This window comes from Dryobates pubescens, chromosome Z (genome assembly GCF_014839835.1).
Source record: "Dryobates pubescens isolate bDryPub1 chromosome Z, bDryPub1.pri, whole genome shotgun sequence".
In the NCBI taxonomy this organism is placed as follows: domain Eukaryota; kingdom Metazoa; phylum Chordata; class Aves; order Piciformes; family Picidae; genus Dryobates; species Dryobates pubescens.
This window is the reverse complement of record NC_071657.1, coordinates 48,338,595-48,356,433: the sequence shown is the minus strand read 5'-3', so window position 1 is coordinate 48,356,433 and position 17,839 is coordinate 48,338,595. Positions and strand designations below refer to the sequence as shown.

The 17,839-nt window shown below is 42.1% G+C and overlaps 1 protein-coding gene across 1 annotated transcript in view; it reads left to right on the top strand.

The window, feature by feature from the left end:
* The window catches only part of CCDC171 (coiled-coil domain containing 171), a 215,909-nt gene that overhangs the window by 49,186 nt on the left and 148,884 nt on the right, over window positions 1-17,839 (top strand). The window contains 2 exon segments of the mRNA XM_054178071.1: window positions 794-954; window positions 8,999-9,137. Coding sequence (XP_054034046.1) covers window positions 794-954; window positions 8,999-9,137 — 300 coding nt within the window.

The window sequence follows — 17,839 nt, the reverse complement described above, 5'->3', positions numbered from 1 at the left end:
TGTAGTGTGTGTGTATATATATATTTGTATATTCAAGCTTTGTATTTTTGAAGTGTATCACAAAGGATTTGACCCAGTAATGCAGTTATGGGTTATTTTTAAAGGCAGGCAGAAAAAGCTAAATGATGATTGTTTAGTAATTTAATACTGAAAAAATAAGCAAAATAAGCAAAAAATAAGGAATTTTGGTGTATATTTTGTTTCTTATTTTCTGAATAACAAAAATAAGTACTGTCATTCTTCAGACAGTAATTTTCTTATTCTCATGATCTTCTCTATGTACAAGCACTTCAGATTTTTAGTGACGATTCAACTAGCTGAAAGAAAATATTTAGTTTTCTTAATTTCCTTTCTGTACTTTACACGTGAAGAAAAGAAACTGGGAACGTTCCTCACAGATATTCAACTTTTATGTTTGAGTGTCTGGTAAGGTTTTCTTACTTGGTAATACACATGAAAAATCTTTCAGTGTCCTTTCTGCTGAGTGGAAGCGTAGCCTTTACTATTAATTCCACACTTTCAGAAGCCTACTTAAAAAGTAGAATTCCCCTTGAAAACTTTAACTGAAAAAAGAACAATCCAGACACCACTAAAAGAGAATAAAAGGTGCTTTGGGTCTGTTTGTCTCTGATTTGAACATTTTTACATATATTCAATGTTTTCCGTGTATATACTTCTATATAGCAATAGTAGAATATGGCTATCTGTAAAGCAGAACAGAGAATAGAGCATTTATTAAAGATCATGATAATTTCTGCTAACTTGTTTTATTTGCTTTCTTATCATTTGGTAGTTACGAATTCGAGACCTTGAAGGAGCTTTGCAGGTGGAAAAAGCCAGCCAAGCAGAAGCTCTTTTGGATTTAGAAATTATCAAGAAAGAGTTCAAAGAGGTAGACAGTGCATATGAGAGGGAAAAACGCAATGCCCAAGAGAACTTGGAAAAACTCAATGCGTAAGTTACCTTTAAAATTCATTGTAAAATGGCAGTAGACAGCTTGGGTATTGCTTAGAGTTCACATTCTGTTATTTTCAGTCACAGGAGAAAAATACAATCGCATTTGATTTGCAAAGCCAAATTCAGAACCTGGCATTCTGTAGGTCCTTAACAGTAAGCCTACAGATTGGTCTGATGTTGTTATTTGATGTGAAATAAATGTGTAGTCATGAATTCTGCATAAATTAATGCATGTTTAAGTACTATATGTGCATCAAAAATGTAAACACACATCATATAAACATACTAGGTCCTGAAAGGACTGTTAATGCTTTATACTAGGAAATACATATTGGTTAAACAATTTACTTGTCAGTTTCTCTTATGATTGGCATTTTGATGCATTTACTTATCCATCTTTATTTGTTCTTTTTAACTTTCATCACAACTGTCCTCTCAGACACTCTTCTCTGTTTTAGTAAATTTTAATTTCATGTTGTAACACGATGTTTTATCTCAGATATCTGTGTTCAGTAAAAATTTTCACTGCTAGATGCTCTGATGAGGATTACATTTGGCTACACACAAATTTCATAAACTGTGAACTGCTCACCTTGAATTGGTTGATTTCATCATACTAGACCCAAATCCCTTGCAGTTATACACATGTACACTTAAGTTACCTTAAAAGAGTTTGTCAGAGCATTTAATTCTGTCAATAATATTAGTTTCTCACAGAAGGAAAGATCCTTGATCTTAAGAAGTACTTGTAAGTGGAGTACTGCCTGCACATGGAATAATGCTGTCCAATTGTTACCATGTGGACCTCCACTATCTCTTTAGATGTTGAATATGAGCACTCTTTCAACAACTCTCTATTTTTTCTAAGCACTTAAAAATTGCACTATACTAAGTGACAGAGATGTATCTTTAAGGCCTGAATGATTCTATTATAGTATGAATATGTTCTAAGAGTCAAGGGATGATAATAATAGAGAGAAAATTTAAGCTGAAGTAGCTTAAATATGTTTAGGAATTTTTCAGACCATTAGACCTTTACTAGTTCTACCACAAGGTCTGCTTTTTAAGTTTTACATCGGTAATGTTAGTTAAAAACTGTGAAAATCCATAAGAAGTAATTTTCCAACTAAGTTTTTGAGAGACTCTTAAAAGATATTTTTCTGTATTAGATTTTTCAGATCAGAGTAAGGATAATGGTTAAATATTGAATTAAATTGCATCATTCAATAATGTTTTGTTCCTTGTGAGATTCTTTTATCTGTATGTGTAAAGCTATTTCTTTGAGAAATGAAGGGTTTGTGTTTAGTACTGGTCCATGAAAATCACACTTTGGAAAAAATGGGAAGAATTCATAAACTATTATCCTCAAAAAATAGAGCTGTTTTTAAAGGACTATGCTTCTTTTTCTGGAATTGCTCTAGGAAATACCTTATGTATTTGTGGAGGCTAAGAGTAGGGAATGCAGCTCTTAGAGCTGTGGTACTGGTTACATTAGGAACTTTGGTCTTGGTGCTTGCGAGAGGGAAGTATTTGTGCTCCTGAAATGCAACAAGATCCTTTTCCTCTAAACAGGGTAACTCTTTGCAATACCTCTTCCCCAGAAAAGCAGATTTCCCTGGTTTTGGGGAATTTTTTTTTTTTTTTCCAAAACCCAGTTTGTGCCTACTTGAAGCACCTGTTCTGTGTGCTAGCTGGATATCAGAATAAACTTTCTTATCTCCAAAAAATACTTTTTGCCACTTGGTTCAGGCAATTATTCCTAGCAGGTTCTGCCAGTTGATTTTTTGGAAACCAATTTGTCATCTGTGTTTTCAAAGAATTCCTGTGAATGTTAATACAATTAAACAGTTAGTGGTTTTGTTAATAGAGCTTGAAGAAACCTAAACAGCCTATCCTTACAGTTTTGTTAGTTAAGACACCTAAATATCCAGAGGTCCACAAAGATAGGTAGTGAACATCAGGCTTTACCTCAGAGAGACATCAATGTACTTCATTCCCATGGGGTAGACATGTATTGCCTAGTCTGTTTCCTGTGCCTTTTTTATTCTTTGAAGCATCCAAGTGTGAGTAACATCGGTGAATATCAGTGATTGCTTTCACCAGATCCCTTCAGAGAGAATACAAGAGCCTTTGATCTTCTTACTTTTGAAGGCTGTGGTCTTTGGACTCCAGACAATGTCAGGAGCTTGGCTTTTTCTTTTAAGCCATGATTTGGCATCCTAACATTTTTCCTTTTCTGGAGAAGTCCCATGAGTTTGTCTTTAAGCCATAGCCTCTGGAAAGTCTTGGAGACTTCAATTCATTGTACTAGAACTCATGTATCTTATTAGCTGGACTTAATACAGCATGAATTATGCCAAATTTGGAAGCTATACAAAGCTGTGAGAATTTATTTTCTAAGAAAAAGATGATCATGATAACTGAAACCAAGCAAAGAGGCTTTTCTGGGTTGCATAATTTATTAATTAGCTCTCAACCCAGTCACACTATATAAATTGGAAGCAATATGGGATTTAGATCTCCGTGTGAATTTGCTTTTCTTAAAGGGTAAGATAGAATAAATTGGAACTGCTTTTGCTGTGTTTCTGAAAGCTGCTGGAGCAGAAGCTGCTTTAAGGGACTGAAACAGGCAAATTCATGCTGTAAGAACTATCTACAGCTAAAAAGGAAAAAGAAAATCACTCAGGCTGAAGTAGACGTATATAATATTTGGAGTCCTGATAAAATAGTCCTTCATCTGAAAAGATACATTTATCTGTAAGAAATAAGTCAAAGTCAGGAAGTGACAATATTGATTCAAAAATATTAGAACTTTGAGCCCTTTGCATTACTTTCAATTTTAGTGAGACAGAAGTGTTAGAAGAGACAGGGAAATGAGAGCCACTTGAATGCTCTCACCTCTAAGAGTTACTTCAAGGAGTAGTTCAGGTTGAAAGGGATTGCAGGATATCTGCAGTCCAACCTTTTGCTCAAACCAGGATCAGCTATGAGATCAGATAGCTCAGGTCTTCATCTAGTTGGGTCTTGAATACCTCCAAGAATGGAGATGGCACATATTTTCTGGGGTCCTGTTCCACTGTTTAACTGGCATTAAGGTGGAAAAAGTTTCTTCATCTCTAAGGCTCTTTGGCTTTGATTTGTGACTACTGTGTCTTGTCTGCTAGCCATGCGTGTCTGTGAAGTTACTTTTTATATTGGAGGGCCAGTTGTACACCCTTGAAGTTATCTCTTCTCCAGCTTCAACACACCAAGTTTCCTCAGTTCTTACATGTATATCAGCCCTTAACCAAGTTGGTGATGCTCCCCTGAGCTCACTCCAGCCTTTTTCCTGTGTTACAGGGGAGCTCTGTGCTTAAAACTGATTGCTATCCTGCATGTTATATTGAGTTCCAAATAAAAAGTGATTAGTCACTTACCTTGATCTTCTGGCTGTGCTACTACTAATACACAGCGCAGGAGGTTGCCAGCTATCTCTACTTGTATGCCATGCTGCTTATTTGTGGATAACTTGCTACCTGCTAAGATTACTAGGTCCTTTTTGAGCATGGCTGTTTCACAGCTATTTACTAGCTGTATCCATTCAGAGCACTCTTGCTTCCTAAATTCAGATCTTTGCATGTGCTGTTTGAATTTCAGAAGGCTCATACTGTCCTCTTCCTCCCTGTCTAGGTTCTAGGGAATGGCAGCCCTTCTCTGAGTGCATCAGCTGTGTTTTGTCATGAGATAACCCCCACTCAGTTCACTATTATTGGTAAACTTAATGAGACTGCACTCTTGGCTTAATTTGGGTGATGGATAAAGATCTTAAACAGATTCTACTTCAGACTCCTGCAGTATGCTGCTTGTTACCAGCCGTTACCATCTGTGCTTTACCAGAAAACTGTTTTTGTTAAGGGTGTAGTTTACATAGCTAGACTGAAGTTGTAACTTGGCTACAGAAGTATTGTGTGAGATAATGCCAAAACCCTGGCTAAAGCTTCTTGCTTGTGTCCACCTGTTTGGTCATTTTATTGTAGAATAGAATTGGGTTGGTCAAACGTTATCAGGTTGAAAGCGTGTGGGTAAGAATTAAGGGACAGGCTAGTATGGGTGACATTGTAGTGGGTGTTTACTATAGGCCACATGATCAGGAAGAGGAAGCTGATGAGGCCTTCTGTAGACAGCCTAAAGTAGTCTCGTGATCACATGCCCTGATTATTATGGGGGCTTCAACCATGCTGATATTTGCTGGAAAGGCAACACAGCAAGGAACAAACAGTCCACGAACTTTCTGTAGCACAATGATGATAACTTTTTGACACATATTATGGAAGACCACATGAAGAGAGGTGCACTTACACACTAACAAACAAAGGTCTGGATAAAGACTTAAAGGTTAGATGCAGCCTTGGCTGTGACGACCATAAGATGGTGCAGTTCAGAACCATGCGGGGAAGTAGCAGGGGAAAAAGTAGAATTACACTGCTGGACTTCACGACTGCCAGCTCGGAGCTTCTCAGAGGCCTGCTTGGAGGAATCCAGTGGGTTGGGGCTCTAGAAGGTAAAAAGGCCAAAGAGACCTGGTTAATATTCCAGGTCACTGCCTGCAAGGTCAAGATTGCTGCATTCCCATGAGTAAGAAATCAAGCAGGGCAGGCAAGACACCTGCATGGATGATCAAGGAGCTTCTGGAAAAACTCACATGGAAGAAGGAAGTTCACAGTATGATGAAGAAGGGACTGCCCACTTGGAATATGTCAATAACCTCTCTGTCAATAAGCAGCTGGAATCAGTGGAGCTCTGCCTGGGGAGGGATGATGAGCTGGTTGAGAGTGTATGGGTTAAAATTAAAGGCAAGACAGGGGATGGAGGTGGGGGTCTCCTACAGGCCACATGACCAGCAGAACCAAGCAGATGAGGCCCTCCACAGGCAAATAGAAGCGGCTTCCAGGTCACAAGCCCTGGTCCTCATGGGTGATTTCAACCACCCTGACATCTGCTGGAGGGACAACACAGCAAGGCACCATCAATCCAGGATGTTCCTGGATTGCATAGAAGACAGTGTCCTCCTCCAAATGATAGAGGAACAAACAAGAAAAGGTGCTATGCTGGACCTTGTTCTCACCAACAGGGAAGGGCTGGTAACCAGTGTGAGGCTCAGAGACAGCCTTGGCTGCAGTGATCATGAAGCAGTTGAATTTAATATCCTCAGGGCAATCAGGAGGATGTGTTCTAAGCTTAGGACCCTAGAATTTAGGCATGCAGACTTTGATCGCTTCAGGGATCTGCTAGCCAAAGTGTTGTGGGAAAAATCCCTAGAGGGAAGAGGGACCCAGGACAGCTGGTCAGTATTCAAGGACCACCTCCTCTGTGTCCAGGAGCAATGTATACCAACAAAGAGAAAAGCAGGAAAGAATGCTAGGAGGCCTGCCTGGATGACCAAGGAGCTGCTGGACACACTATCACTTAAAAGGAAACTCTGCAGGAAGTGGAGGAAAGGACAGCTAGAACAGGGGGCATATAAGGAAGCTGCCTGAGCAGCAAGAGACCTGGTTAGGAAAGCCAAAGCAGAGTTTGAATTGAATCTAGCCAGGGAGGTTAAAGGGAACACTAAGAATTTCTACAGGTATATTAATGGGAAGGAGAAGACTAGGGAAGGTGTGGGCCCCCTCAGAAAGGAAACTGGTGAAATGGTCACAAGTGATGTGGAAAAGGATCAGGTTCATGATCACCTGAAGAACCTGAAAGTATTCAAGCCCATGGGACCTGACGGGATACACCCACAGGTACTGAGAGAACTGGCAGATGAGGTTGCTAAACCCCTCTCTATTATATTCCAAAAGTCATGGCAGTCTGGGGAAGTCCCCACAGACTGGAAAAGGGGAAACATTACTCCCATTTTCAAAATCGGTAAGAAGGAAGAACCAGGGAACTACAGGCCAGTCAGTCTCACCTCTGTGCCCAGAAAGATCATGGAGCAGATCCTCCTGGAGGCACTACTGACTCAGAAGAATAGTGAAGAGGTGATTTGGAACAGTCAGCACAGCTTCACCAAGGGCAAATCCTGCCTGACCAACCTGGTGGCCTTCTATGAACAGGTGACAACATTAATAGATGAGGGGCGAGCAACTGATGTCATTTACCTGGACCTGAGCAAAGCCTTCGACACTGTCCCGCACCACATCCTGGTCTCCAAACTGGTGAAACATGGGTTTGATGGCTGGACCACAAGATGGATAAAGAACTGGCTTGATGGCCACACCCAAAGAGTGGCTGTCAATGGGTCCATGTCCCAGTGGAGGCCAGTGACAAGTGGAGTCCCTCAGGATCAGTCCTGGGACCAGTCTTGTTCAGCATCTTTGTCGGTGACATGGACAGTGGCATTGAGTGCACCCTCAGCAAGTTTGCTGATGACACCAAGCTGTGTGGTGCAGCAGACATGCTGGAGGGCAGGGATGCCATCCAGAGGGACCTTGACAGGCTGGAGAGGTGGGCACAAGGTAACCTCCTGAGGTTCAACAAGACCAAGTGCAGGGTCCTGCATCTGGGTCGAGGCAATCCCAGGCACAACTCCAGGCTGGGCAGTGACTGGCTGGAAAGCAGCCCTGAGGAGAGACACTTGGGGGTGCTGGTGGACGAGAAGCTCAACATGAGCTCTCAGTGTGCACTTGCAGCCCGGAAAGCCAATCAGATCCTGGGCTGCATCAGGAGAAGTGTGGCCAGCAGGTCAAGGGAGGTGATTCTCCCCCTCTACTCAGCTCTGGTGAGACCCCACCTGGAGTACTGCGTCCAGTTCTGGAGCCCCTATTACAAGAGGGATATGGACGTGGAAAGTGTCCAGAGAAGGGCCACGAGGATGATCAGAGGGCTGGAGCACCTCTCCTGTGAGGACAGACTGAAGGAGTTGGGGCTGTTCAGTCTGGAGAAGAGAAGGCTCTGAGGTGACCTAATTGTGGCCTTCCAGTATCTGAAGGGGGCCTACAAGAAGGCTGGGGAGGGACTTCTCAGGATCTCAGGTAGTGATAGCACTAGGGGGAATGAAATGAAGCTGGAGGTGGGGAGATTCAGGCTGGATGTGAGGAGGAAGTTCTTCCCCACGAGAGTGGTGAAGCCCTGGAATGGGTTGTCCAGGGAGGTGGTTGAGGCCCCGTCTCTGGAGTTGTTTAAGCCCAGGCTGGATGAGGCTCTGGCCAGCCTTATCTAGTGTGAGGTGTCCCTGCCTATGGCAGGGGAGTTGGAACTAGATGATCCTTGTGGTCCCTTCCAACCCTGACTGATACTATGATACAATGAATATGGGAACATTTCCAGGGTATGTAGGGATGCAACAAGGAAAGCTCAGGCCCTCTTAGAGTTAAATCTTACAAAGAATGTGAAAAATAACAAGAAGGGTTTCTTCAAGTACATCAGCAGGAAAAGGAACATCAGGCAAATATGGGCCTGTTGCTGAATGACTGAATGGGTGACTTGGTGACAGAAGGTACATAGAAGGTGGAGTTACTCTCAGGAAGTTTGCTGATGATACAACCCTGGCAGGACGGGCTGGCATACCAGAAGGCTCTTTATACCTGTTTTCCTGAGTGCTGGGAGGATTGAAACAGTATACAAAAACTGCTTAAAATTTTGGAAGCAGTGCTGGTGGAAAAGCTTGAACTCATGCCATTATGATTGAAATATAGTCAGGTACGTGGAAAGATTAGCATCTTTGTGCTTGAAATCAGGCTAGATGATGCAAGATGTGTCAAGTGTAGCTGGAGCTATTGTGTTAATTAAAATTTGATTAATTCTCTTTATATGTAATTGGAGGCCATATCCAAACACCTAAATGAATTTATAACTGGAAGCATTGGAAACTGAAAAGTACATAACCACTTTCTGAGAAACCTTTCTTAAAAGGAATATATAATTTGCTTCAGTTAAAAAAGGAAAAAAAAAAGACAAAAAGCAACTTCAGAAGCCATATGATGTGCTAGCATGGTATGTGCTCTACCCATTTAAAAGTATATTATGTACTTGCCAAAACTACTCTTGATGAAACTATTCTAATGATGAAACTTTACAGATTAGAAAGAGAACATTTCTGCAGAAACAAGGAAATGAATGAGAAGACTGAGGAAAAGAAGAAGGTAATTAAAGGCCTCTCTGAGAGACTAGAGTACAGTGAAAAAACCTGCAGAGAATTACAGGAGAAACTGGCAATGGTAAGACAAGCCTTGTTGCAGTCATTCTTTAGGGTAGTATGAACATAATCTGCCTTCGCTATGTGTGAGCTGTGGAGGAATTCTGCCATTGTGCTACTCTGATTTTACTTATGTTACTTTCTGTTGCAAAATATGAGTAAATATAGCTAGCATGCTGGAAAAGCTGATTAGAAATGTCTTAAGTAATACATGCTGTATTTAACTGATGAGTTTTGCAGAAAACACTAACTTGGAAAGTATAGTTGTGAGTACAGAAGAACTTGTGTTTGCATTCATAGTGAGGGCAATTTGTAGATGCAGTTTATGATTCTGTCTTTCTATCCAGGTTTTTTTCTTTTCCAAGTATTAGCTACTGTTGTTGGCTTGTTTATTTCTGTTTTGTATAACATACTTGTTTTAGTGCAAACATTTGACTGTAAGAAATGGTTGAAAATTGCTTGCTTGAAGAGGACTAAGTAGAGTGGTTTTTACTCTTAGCTTATATGGAAAATCTTTTCTCCTCCAGTTGTGTAGTAGAATTTGGAGTATTTCTATCCTGAACCAATGTAAACATTTTTTTGATACTGGCTTGCAAATTTAACTGCTTTCTGTCTCATAGAGCTATGAGTATGGAAAGTAAATCTGGTTTCCTGAAGCTGACAGGCATTGTGCTAGTCAGTGAACCAGGAGCAGAGATTCACATGAGATGATCTTTAGACTTTTTAGTGTCTTCTCTTCAAGTTGATTGAATTCTTCCATACATTGCCTTAGTGTTATACACTTCCCATATAAATAGGTAACTAAGAAATTGAAGAAAAATCAAATCAACTTCTCCTTTTCCTTCTGGCAGAATCACAGCTTCTTCCATGAAAGTATTACTGTGTTAAGGGCATTTGCTGGCCTAGTTAATCTGAACCTTATCAGGCAAAAAAAGGAATACAAAGAAGTAAAAGTAACTGTCTCCTCTAACTACAGTCAGTAATGATTGCTATTTATTAATACTAACTTCAATTCCAAGCTGATGGATTTTTATGAAATGTGAGTGCTTGCTAGCTATCACTGATAGGAGCTTTCATTTTGTCTTAGTAAAATGAATGTCACACCAGATAAGAATTCAGGACTAAATTCCATTCATGATCAAGGTTTCTGATAGTGGCACCAGCATTAAGTGGTGTTCTCAGAATGAATATTATATTACTGAAAGGTAAAAAACAGAATAGATTTTCTCAGTTAAAAACTGTCTTATTCATAGAGTTAGTTGTTTTAATTGCTTTACTGGAAGGATTTCAAACCACAAGACAGTGTTGAACAAGTAATGAAAATACTAATTTTCTGAGGAGTTGTATTAATAGACCTCTATGGGATTAAATTTTTATCATGTTGGATGGTTTTGTATTTTTCCTGAACACTTTTCTATTTGTTTGGGAAGCAGCAGTGCCTGAGTACGGTCTTGTTTACGCAGGCTGGACAGCTTCTTATTATTCTTTCCAAAATGGAAAAGTGGGAAGACTCTAGCAGAACCTAAGTATAGTTACCTTAGTTACTTTCTCGTGTTTTACACTATTGTTAAACATATCCTGAATATGTCCTTTCCACTCCAGTTTAATAACTGTATATTGGTTTCTTACTGCACTATTGTAATACGAGTTAATGTTTTTGTTTGTAAAGATATTTGGGAAATATAACCAAACCAGTGAGGGCTCTTTGGTTTTAGAGAAGCAGACTTATACAGGGATGAAATACATTTTTTGGAAACTTTATGTGAAAAAGAACAACTAATTCTTCTTTTTTTTTTTTTTTTAATGGCTCAGTAGAATGTACAGTAAAGTAGTTACAGTATCACAGTATCACTAAGGTTGGAAGAGACTTCAGAGATCACTGAGTCCAACCTGTCACCACAGACCTCACGACTAGACCATGGCACCAAGCGCCACGTCCAATCCCCTCTTGAACACCTCCAGGGACGGTGACTCCACCACCTCCCTGGGCAGCCCATTCCAATGATGAATGACTCTCTTGGTGAAGAACTTTCTCCTCACCTCAACCCTAAACTTCCTCTGGTGCAGCTTGAGACTGTGTCCCCTTGTTCTGGTGCTGGTTGCTAGAGAGAAGAGACCAACCCCTTCCTGGCTACAACCACCTTTCAGGTAGTTGTAGAGGGCAATGAGGTCACCTCTGAGCCTCCTCTTCTCCAGGCTAAACAATCCCAGCTCCCTCAGCCTCTCCTCATAGGCCTTGTGCTCAAGGCCTCTCCCCAGCCTTGTTGCCCTTCTCTGGACACGTTCAAGTGTCTTGATGTCCTTCCTAAAGTGAAGGGCCCTGTGGGAATGCCAGCGACGAGCAGTGTGAGCAATCTGGCAGTGCAGGCCTAGAGCCTGACATGGTGGTAGGCCATGCTCAGCGTAAGTGCAGAACCAGCTATCAGTATGCCAAAACAGTGCTGTCTTGCAGCACTGTAACTAAAGCAATGCACTGGTAGCTATAAACACAGCAAGTTATCTTGGGACAACAGGACATGCACCTGCATCAACAAACCTTGTGTGTCATCAGTAGTTGGACCAAAAATCTATAATAGTGTGATGTGTGGTCATGCATAGGCAACCAGTGAGTCCATGCCAACAAGGCAGCCTGAGTTTATATAAGTTGTGGAACTTCCCTTGCTACACACTTCTTCTTCTGCCTGTCCTATCTCTTCTCCTTCCATGCTTTACTTTACTGTGCTATGCTCTCACCATAGGCCTGCGCCATAGGCCTGCAGTACTAGAACAATAAAGGATCAGTACCCGATCATAGTGGTCAGCCATATTGATTCCAATCATCATCTCCCTTGTCGCTAAATCTGGCTAAAGGGCCCAGAACTGGACACAGGACTCAAGATGTGGCCTAACCAATGCAGAGTACAGGGGCACAATGACTTCCCGGCTCCTGCTGGCCAGGATTCCGTTGGCCTTCTTGGCCACCTGGGCACACTGCTGGCTCATGTTTAGGCGGCTGTCGATCAGCACCCCCAGGTCCCTCTCTGTTTAGCAGCTCTCCAGCCACTCTGACCCCAGCCTGTAGCTCTGCATGGGGTTGCCATGGCCAAAGTGCAGCACCCGGCACTTGGACTTGTTAAATGCCATTCCATTGGACTCGGCCCATCTGTCCAGTTGGTTGAGGTCCCTCTTGCAAAGCCTTTCTACCCTCTAACTGACCAACATCTGCTTCCAACTTGGTGTCATCTGCAAATTTGCTGATGACTGTCTCGATCCCCTCATCCAGATCATCAGTGAAGATATTAAAGAGGATGGGGCCCAGCACTGATCCCTGGGGGACGCCACAGGTGGCTGGCCTCCAGCTGGATGTGGCACCATTCACCACTACTCTCTGGGCTCGGCCCTCCAGCCAGTTCCTAACCCATCGCAGAGTGTTGCTGTCCAAGCCACGAGCTGACAGCTTAGACAGCGGTTTGCTGTGGGGGACGGTGTCAAAGGCCTTGCTGAAGTCCAGGCAGACCACATCCACAGGCCTTCTGTGACCGTTTGATGCTGTGCCTTTAAGAAAGGGGCACACTGGCTAAATGTTTGTAAAATATTTTGGTATTCTAAACAAATTTCATTGGCCAAGTAATTGTGGGAGGTGAGGATAGTCCCAGCGCAGCTGGAACTTTCTCTCAGTCTTCCTTCCTTCACTGTCCCTTTCGGCTGGATCTGCTTCTGGGCTTCTTGCCAAGAGATAAGAACTAACTCCCTCCCTGTAACAGGCCTGTCCGCTTCTTCCCCTGTCCTGCTAACCATCCTCGTCTCTTCTTCTACCTCTTTGGAGGAGAAGGGAGGTAGGGGGTGAAGGGGGGCACAGGGGGGAGCCCCTCTGTGGGGGGTCTGATTTCTGGTTGAGTTCATTTGCTGTATATTCCTGTATATATTGTAAAATACCTGTATTTGTTGTGTTACATATAATCTGTTTCCTTGTAAAATATAATCTCATTTCTCCGACTGGGTTTAGCCGTGGTCTCTTTCTCAGTGGGGGAGGGAAAGCAGAGCCTTTCCTTTCAAACCACCACACCTTCCCACATCCACCAGATGGATCACCTGATCATAGAAGGAGATCAGGTTGGAGAGGCAGGATCTACCCTTCCTAAATCCATGTTGCCTGAACCTGAGCCCTTGGCCATCCTTCAGGTGTGCAGTTATTGCCACCAGGATAATCTGCTCCATCGCTTTCCCTGGCACTGAGGTCAGGCTGACTGGCCTGTAGTTTCCAGGTTCCTCCATCCGACCCTTCTTGTGGATGGGGACCACACTGGCCAGTTTCCAGTCATCTGGGACCTCACCAGTGAGCCAGGACTGGAGGAAAATGATGGAGAGAGGCTTGGCCAGCTCATCTGCCAGCTCTCTCAGCACCCTAGGATGGATCCCATTCCGTCCCATGGACTTGTGAGTGTCCAAGTGGCTCAGCAGGTCCCAAACTAATTCCTCATGGATTTCCAGGGCATTACACTGCACCCTGACCCCATCACCCAGCTCCTGAACTCCTCCTGCCTTACTGTTAAAAATTGAGGTAAAGAAGGTGTTTAGGACCTCAGGCTTTTCCTCATCTTCAGTCACAGTGTTCCCCTCCAGGTCCAATAAGGAGTACAGGTTCTTCTTGCCCTTCTTTTTAGTGTTAATATATTTGTAAAATTGCTTTTTATTGTCTTTCACAGAGGTGGCCAGCTTCAGTTCCAGCTGGGCCTTTGCCTCTCTAATTTTATTCCTACATAATCTAACAACTTCCTTGAACATACCTCGAGAAGCCTTCCCCTCCTTCCAAAGGCAATGCAGCCTCTTTTTTCCCTTAAATCCTTCAGGAGCTGCTTGCTCATCCAGGCTGTCTGCCTTCCCCACCGGCTCATCTTTCGGCACATGGGAACTGCCAGTTCCTGTGCCTTCAAGAGCTCGTGTTTGAAGCAGATCCAACCTTCCTGGACCCCTCGGTTCTTGAGGGCTGATACCCAGGGAATTTTGTGAATAAGTTTCTTAAACAGGCTGAAGTTTGCCCTCTGGAAGTCCAAGGTGAAGGTTCTGTTGGTGCTCCTCCCTGTCTCCCTGCATATTGAACTATCTTGTGGTCACTGCACCCTAGGCAGCCTCCCACGATCGCATCTCCCACTGGACCTTCTCTATTGGAGAGCAGCAGGTCAAGCAGAGCCTGACCCCTGGTAAGCTCACTGACAGCTGCATCAGGAAGCAGTCCTCCATGCAAGTTACACTGCTTTAATTTTAAATATCAGCATGTGGCAGAAGTTTGCCAGGAATGTACATGGATCAAATGTGGTAGGATCTGCTCTTATCAATGAAAATGTTAGTGAATTTTCAGCATGACCAAGCTCTCAAGATTTCTGTTATGTTTTCCTAAGGAAGTTGTTCTCAAGCTTGTCATTATTTTCAGCTAGGCTTTTAAAAAATTTTAACTTGAAGAATGAGAATTTGGAAGAATGACCATTGTGATTCTGAACTTCCTTTGGATGAAGCAGCCCCAGCTGTATTCTTGCTCCATGGGAAGAATAGGAGGTGTCTCACTAGTTCTAAAAGTTACTCAGGATACTTACATGTCTGGCACTGGAGTACCAAACAAGTGTGAGACATTGAAACTTCAGTTTTTGAGAAATGGAACTTCGGGGAGCTTGCTAATTTACCAGAATGCACATTGGAAAGTTGAAGTCACTAAAAATAGTGTATTATAGAAAAATTTCCTTTAGTTAGGGAGAATTGTGTATTTGTGAGCTCTGCTTTGTGTCTAGATACTGTCAGGAGTTGCATAATTAATGTGTAAGTAGTGTAATAGATTACACTCTGAGCCTGTCTCTTTCTGTGTGGCATATAAATCTTTCTCTTGCAGCGATGCATGCGGTCGTGATGTATATGTCTGGCTGTCTATAATAAGCCTTGTAGGTTATTGTAAGCTGAAAGTCAGAACAGACGTGTTTGAGAATCTAGTTCCTAGACATAGGCATTAACCATTATTCTTTGACAGAAGTAGTATTGACTGAACAGTCAGTGAGGCACACTGAAGACTGAGATTCTGTTCTACATATTCTGCAGAGTACAATCTGGTACACAAGGGCAAGATACAAATCTCCTCAAGATGATTTATTATGAACAGTTTTCTATTTCCGTTTAAAAAACCTGAAACACAGTCTACATTAATTTTGTGCCAATGACTATTAAATGCTATGTTATCTCGATTCTTGTTTTGCTTCCCTTAACTCAGGGTGGCGTGTTCCTGCCCAGATGCTACTTCTGTTATTGTCCTAATTTAAAAAGACCCATCAGTTTGAAGCATGTGCTTAAATGATCTTCTACAAAGAAGCCAATTTTGTAACTTATTCTGGAAGTAGAGATGTCACTCAAGCTACTATATCCTAGTGTTTGAAGACAGACATCTAAAAAATGCATTTGAAGTTGCCATTTCTTGAAATATCTGACTTTAAAAAAACCCAAACCCAACCAACTGACCAAAAAACCCCAACCAAACCCCCAAAATAAGGGATACTTCATAACATTCTGTTCTGATCTGACTTAAAGCAGAACTAATTCTATTCTGTGATTTTTACAAGCCCTACGAGGAGAGGCTGAAGGAGCTGGGATTGTTTAGCCTGGAGAAGAGGCTCAGAAGAGACCTTATTGCTCTCTACAAGTACCTGAAGGGAGGTTGTACCCAGGAGGGGGTTGGTCTCTTCTCCCAGGCAACCAGCACCAGAACAAGAGGACACAGTCTCAAGCTGCGCCAGGGGAGGTTTAGGCTTGAGGTGAGGAGAAAGTTCTCCACCGAGCGAGTCATTAGCCATTGGAACGTGCTGCCCAGGGAGGTGGTGGAGTCACCGTCCCTGGAGGTGTTCAAGAGGGGATTGGACGTGGCACTTGGTGCCATGGCTTAGTCGTAAGTGTAATGGGTTGGGGCAGATCCCCTCCCCACCACAGGCACCTGTCTGTGGTAACAGGTTGGACTTGATCATCTTTGAGGTCTCTTCCAACCTTGGTGATTCTGTGATACTTTTCACCTCAATATCTTCTAAGTAATTGCACTTTCTGAAATTGACAGCCTGTTTTCTCAGTGTCTGCTTCTTGTTTCTAGATAGTACCAATGATTGGTATGCAGACCAAGATCACTGCTAAATCTTGTGTATTATGTTGAGGCTGCACATTTAAAGGCTGCACTTGCAGGGAGGAGTAGGCAGGACAGGTGACCCTAAACTGACCAGCAAGATATTCTATGTATATGTCATATTCAGTGTAAAGCTGAGCTCCGGAGTTCAGTTTCCATTTGCCACTGACCTCAGTCTGGGAACTCAGAAGTGCCTGCTACAGCATCACTGGTGACAGAAATGAATTGCCATCTCAGGGATGGGTTTGATACCGGTTTTGTATATATTTAATTTTATTATTATTTTAATTAAACTATTTTTCTTTTCTAAGCCACTTAAGTGTCTCTCCCTTATTCCCTTTCTCTTTTCTTGTGAGAAGGGAAAGAGGCTAATCGAGTCCATCGTTTGCTTAGTGGCTGGCCCAGCCCTAACCCATGACACATTCTTTCTAAATTTCTTGGAAATTTTATTAAATTTATGCATGGGTGAACACTGTTTAAAGATACCTCTCTAGACTTTGGAAGATTCTAGTTAAGCTAAGAAAATAAAGAAACTCTTAACATATTCAATAGTTAGATAACTTGAGCAAAAATAAATAGCAGCCTAAGGACAGAGATTGTCAGTGATGGTTTTGCTTGTTGTTTTTTATATTGTAATGTATGCTTGGCTGCTTAAAATTTGTACCACTATTCTTCTATGCAGAACTTCACTCAAGTAAAACCCATTGTTAGCTGTGGAGCAGTCATTTAGAGCCAATTTGGTTCCCCCAAAGTCATGCCTGCTAAACCTTCTGATGCTTTTGTAAAGAATTTACCCAAATGCTTTTCAAGGAACATCTGAACATGTTGCTTTTTGGTGGCTGCATGGTACTTGCAGTACTTGATTTGCTGTCACCAGATGGGATTTGTACTGCAGATGCAGTGGGTGAATTAATGCAACACAGCCACACAGGAATGTCCCTGTAACTGTAAACAAAGTAGAGAAAATGCCTCTTGGAATAATGACAGTTCATTTCAGGACTGTACCTCAGTTCCCTGCATAATACTACTGGGGTTTTGATAAATTATTTTTGAAAAGGCTTTGAACTTCTGTCTACATGCTTATTTTTTAAATGTTACTGAACTTGGCATAGGGATGTGCATTTGCAGCATCAGGTCATGTGGGCTGTTCTGGAAGTGTGCACAGAGCTTGCATTTGCTTTGTTCAACAATGGCTTTTGGAAAATGCTGAAAAGTCTATGGAACTTTGTACTGGAACATGTGTTGGAATGATGCCAAAATCAAATACTGGTAGTTACAGAGAATACCTCTGACATTAAGGTAGTAGGGATGTGCCCATATTAATGCAAGTACTCTGATTCTGGAAGATCAGCATAATTCTGACAGTAGCTGGAATAACTTTTATAAGTAGTAGGTTTTCTTCATAATTCTAGTCATTCTTCCAGATGAAGACACAAAGCATTTGGAAAAAAGATCTTTCTCACGGTTGGAGTCTACAGTACTTGGAATGAAAAATACTTGGCTTCTATTTCTTTCTGTAAAAGTACAGTTGTATTTTTGAATTGACAGTTTAGTAAATATGTTGCCAAACACATTTTCCTACCAAAACTTCTTTTGTC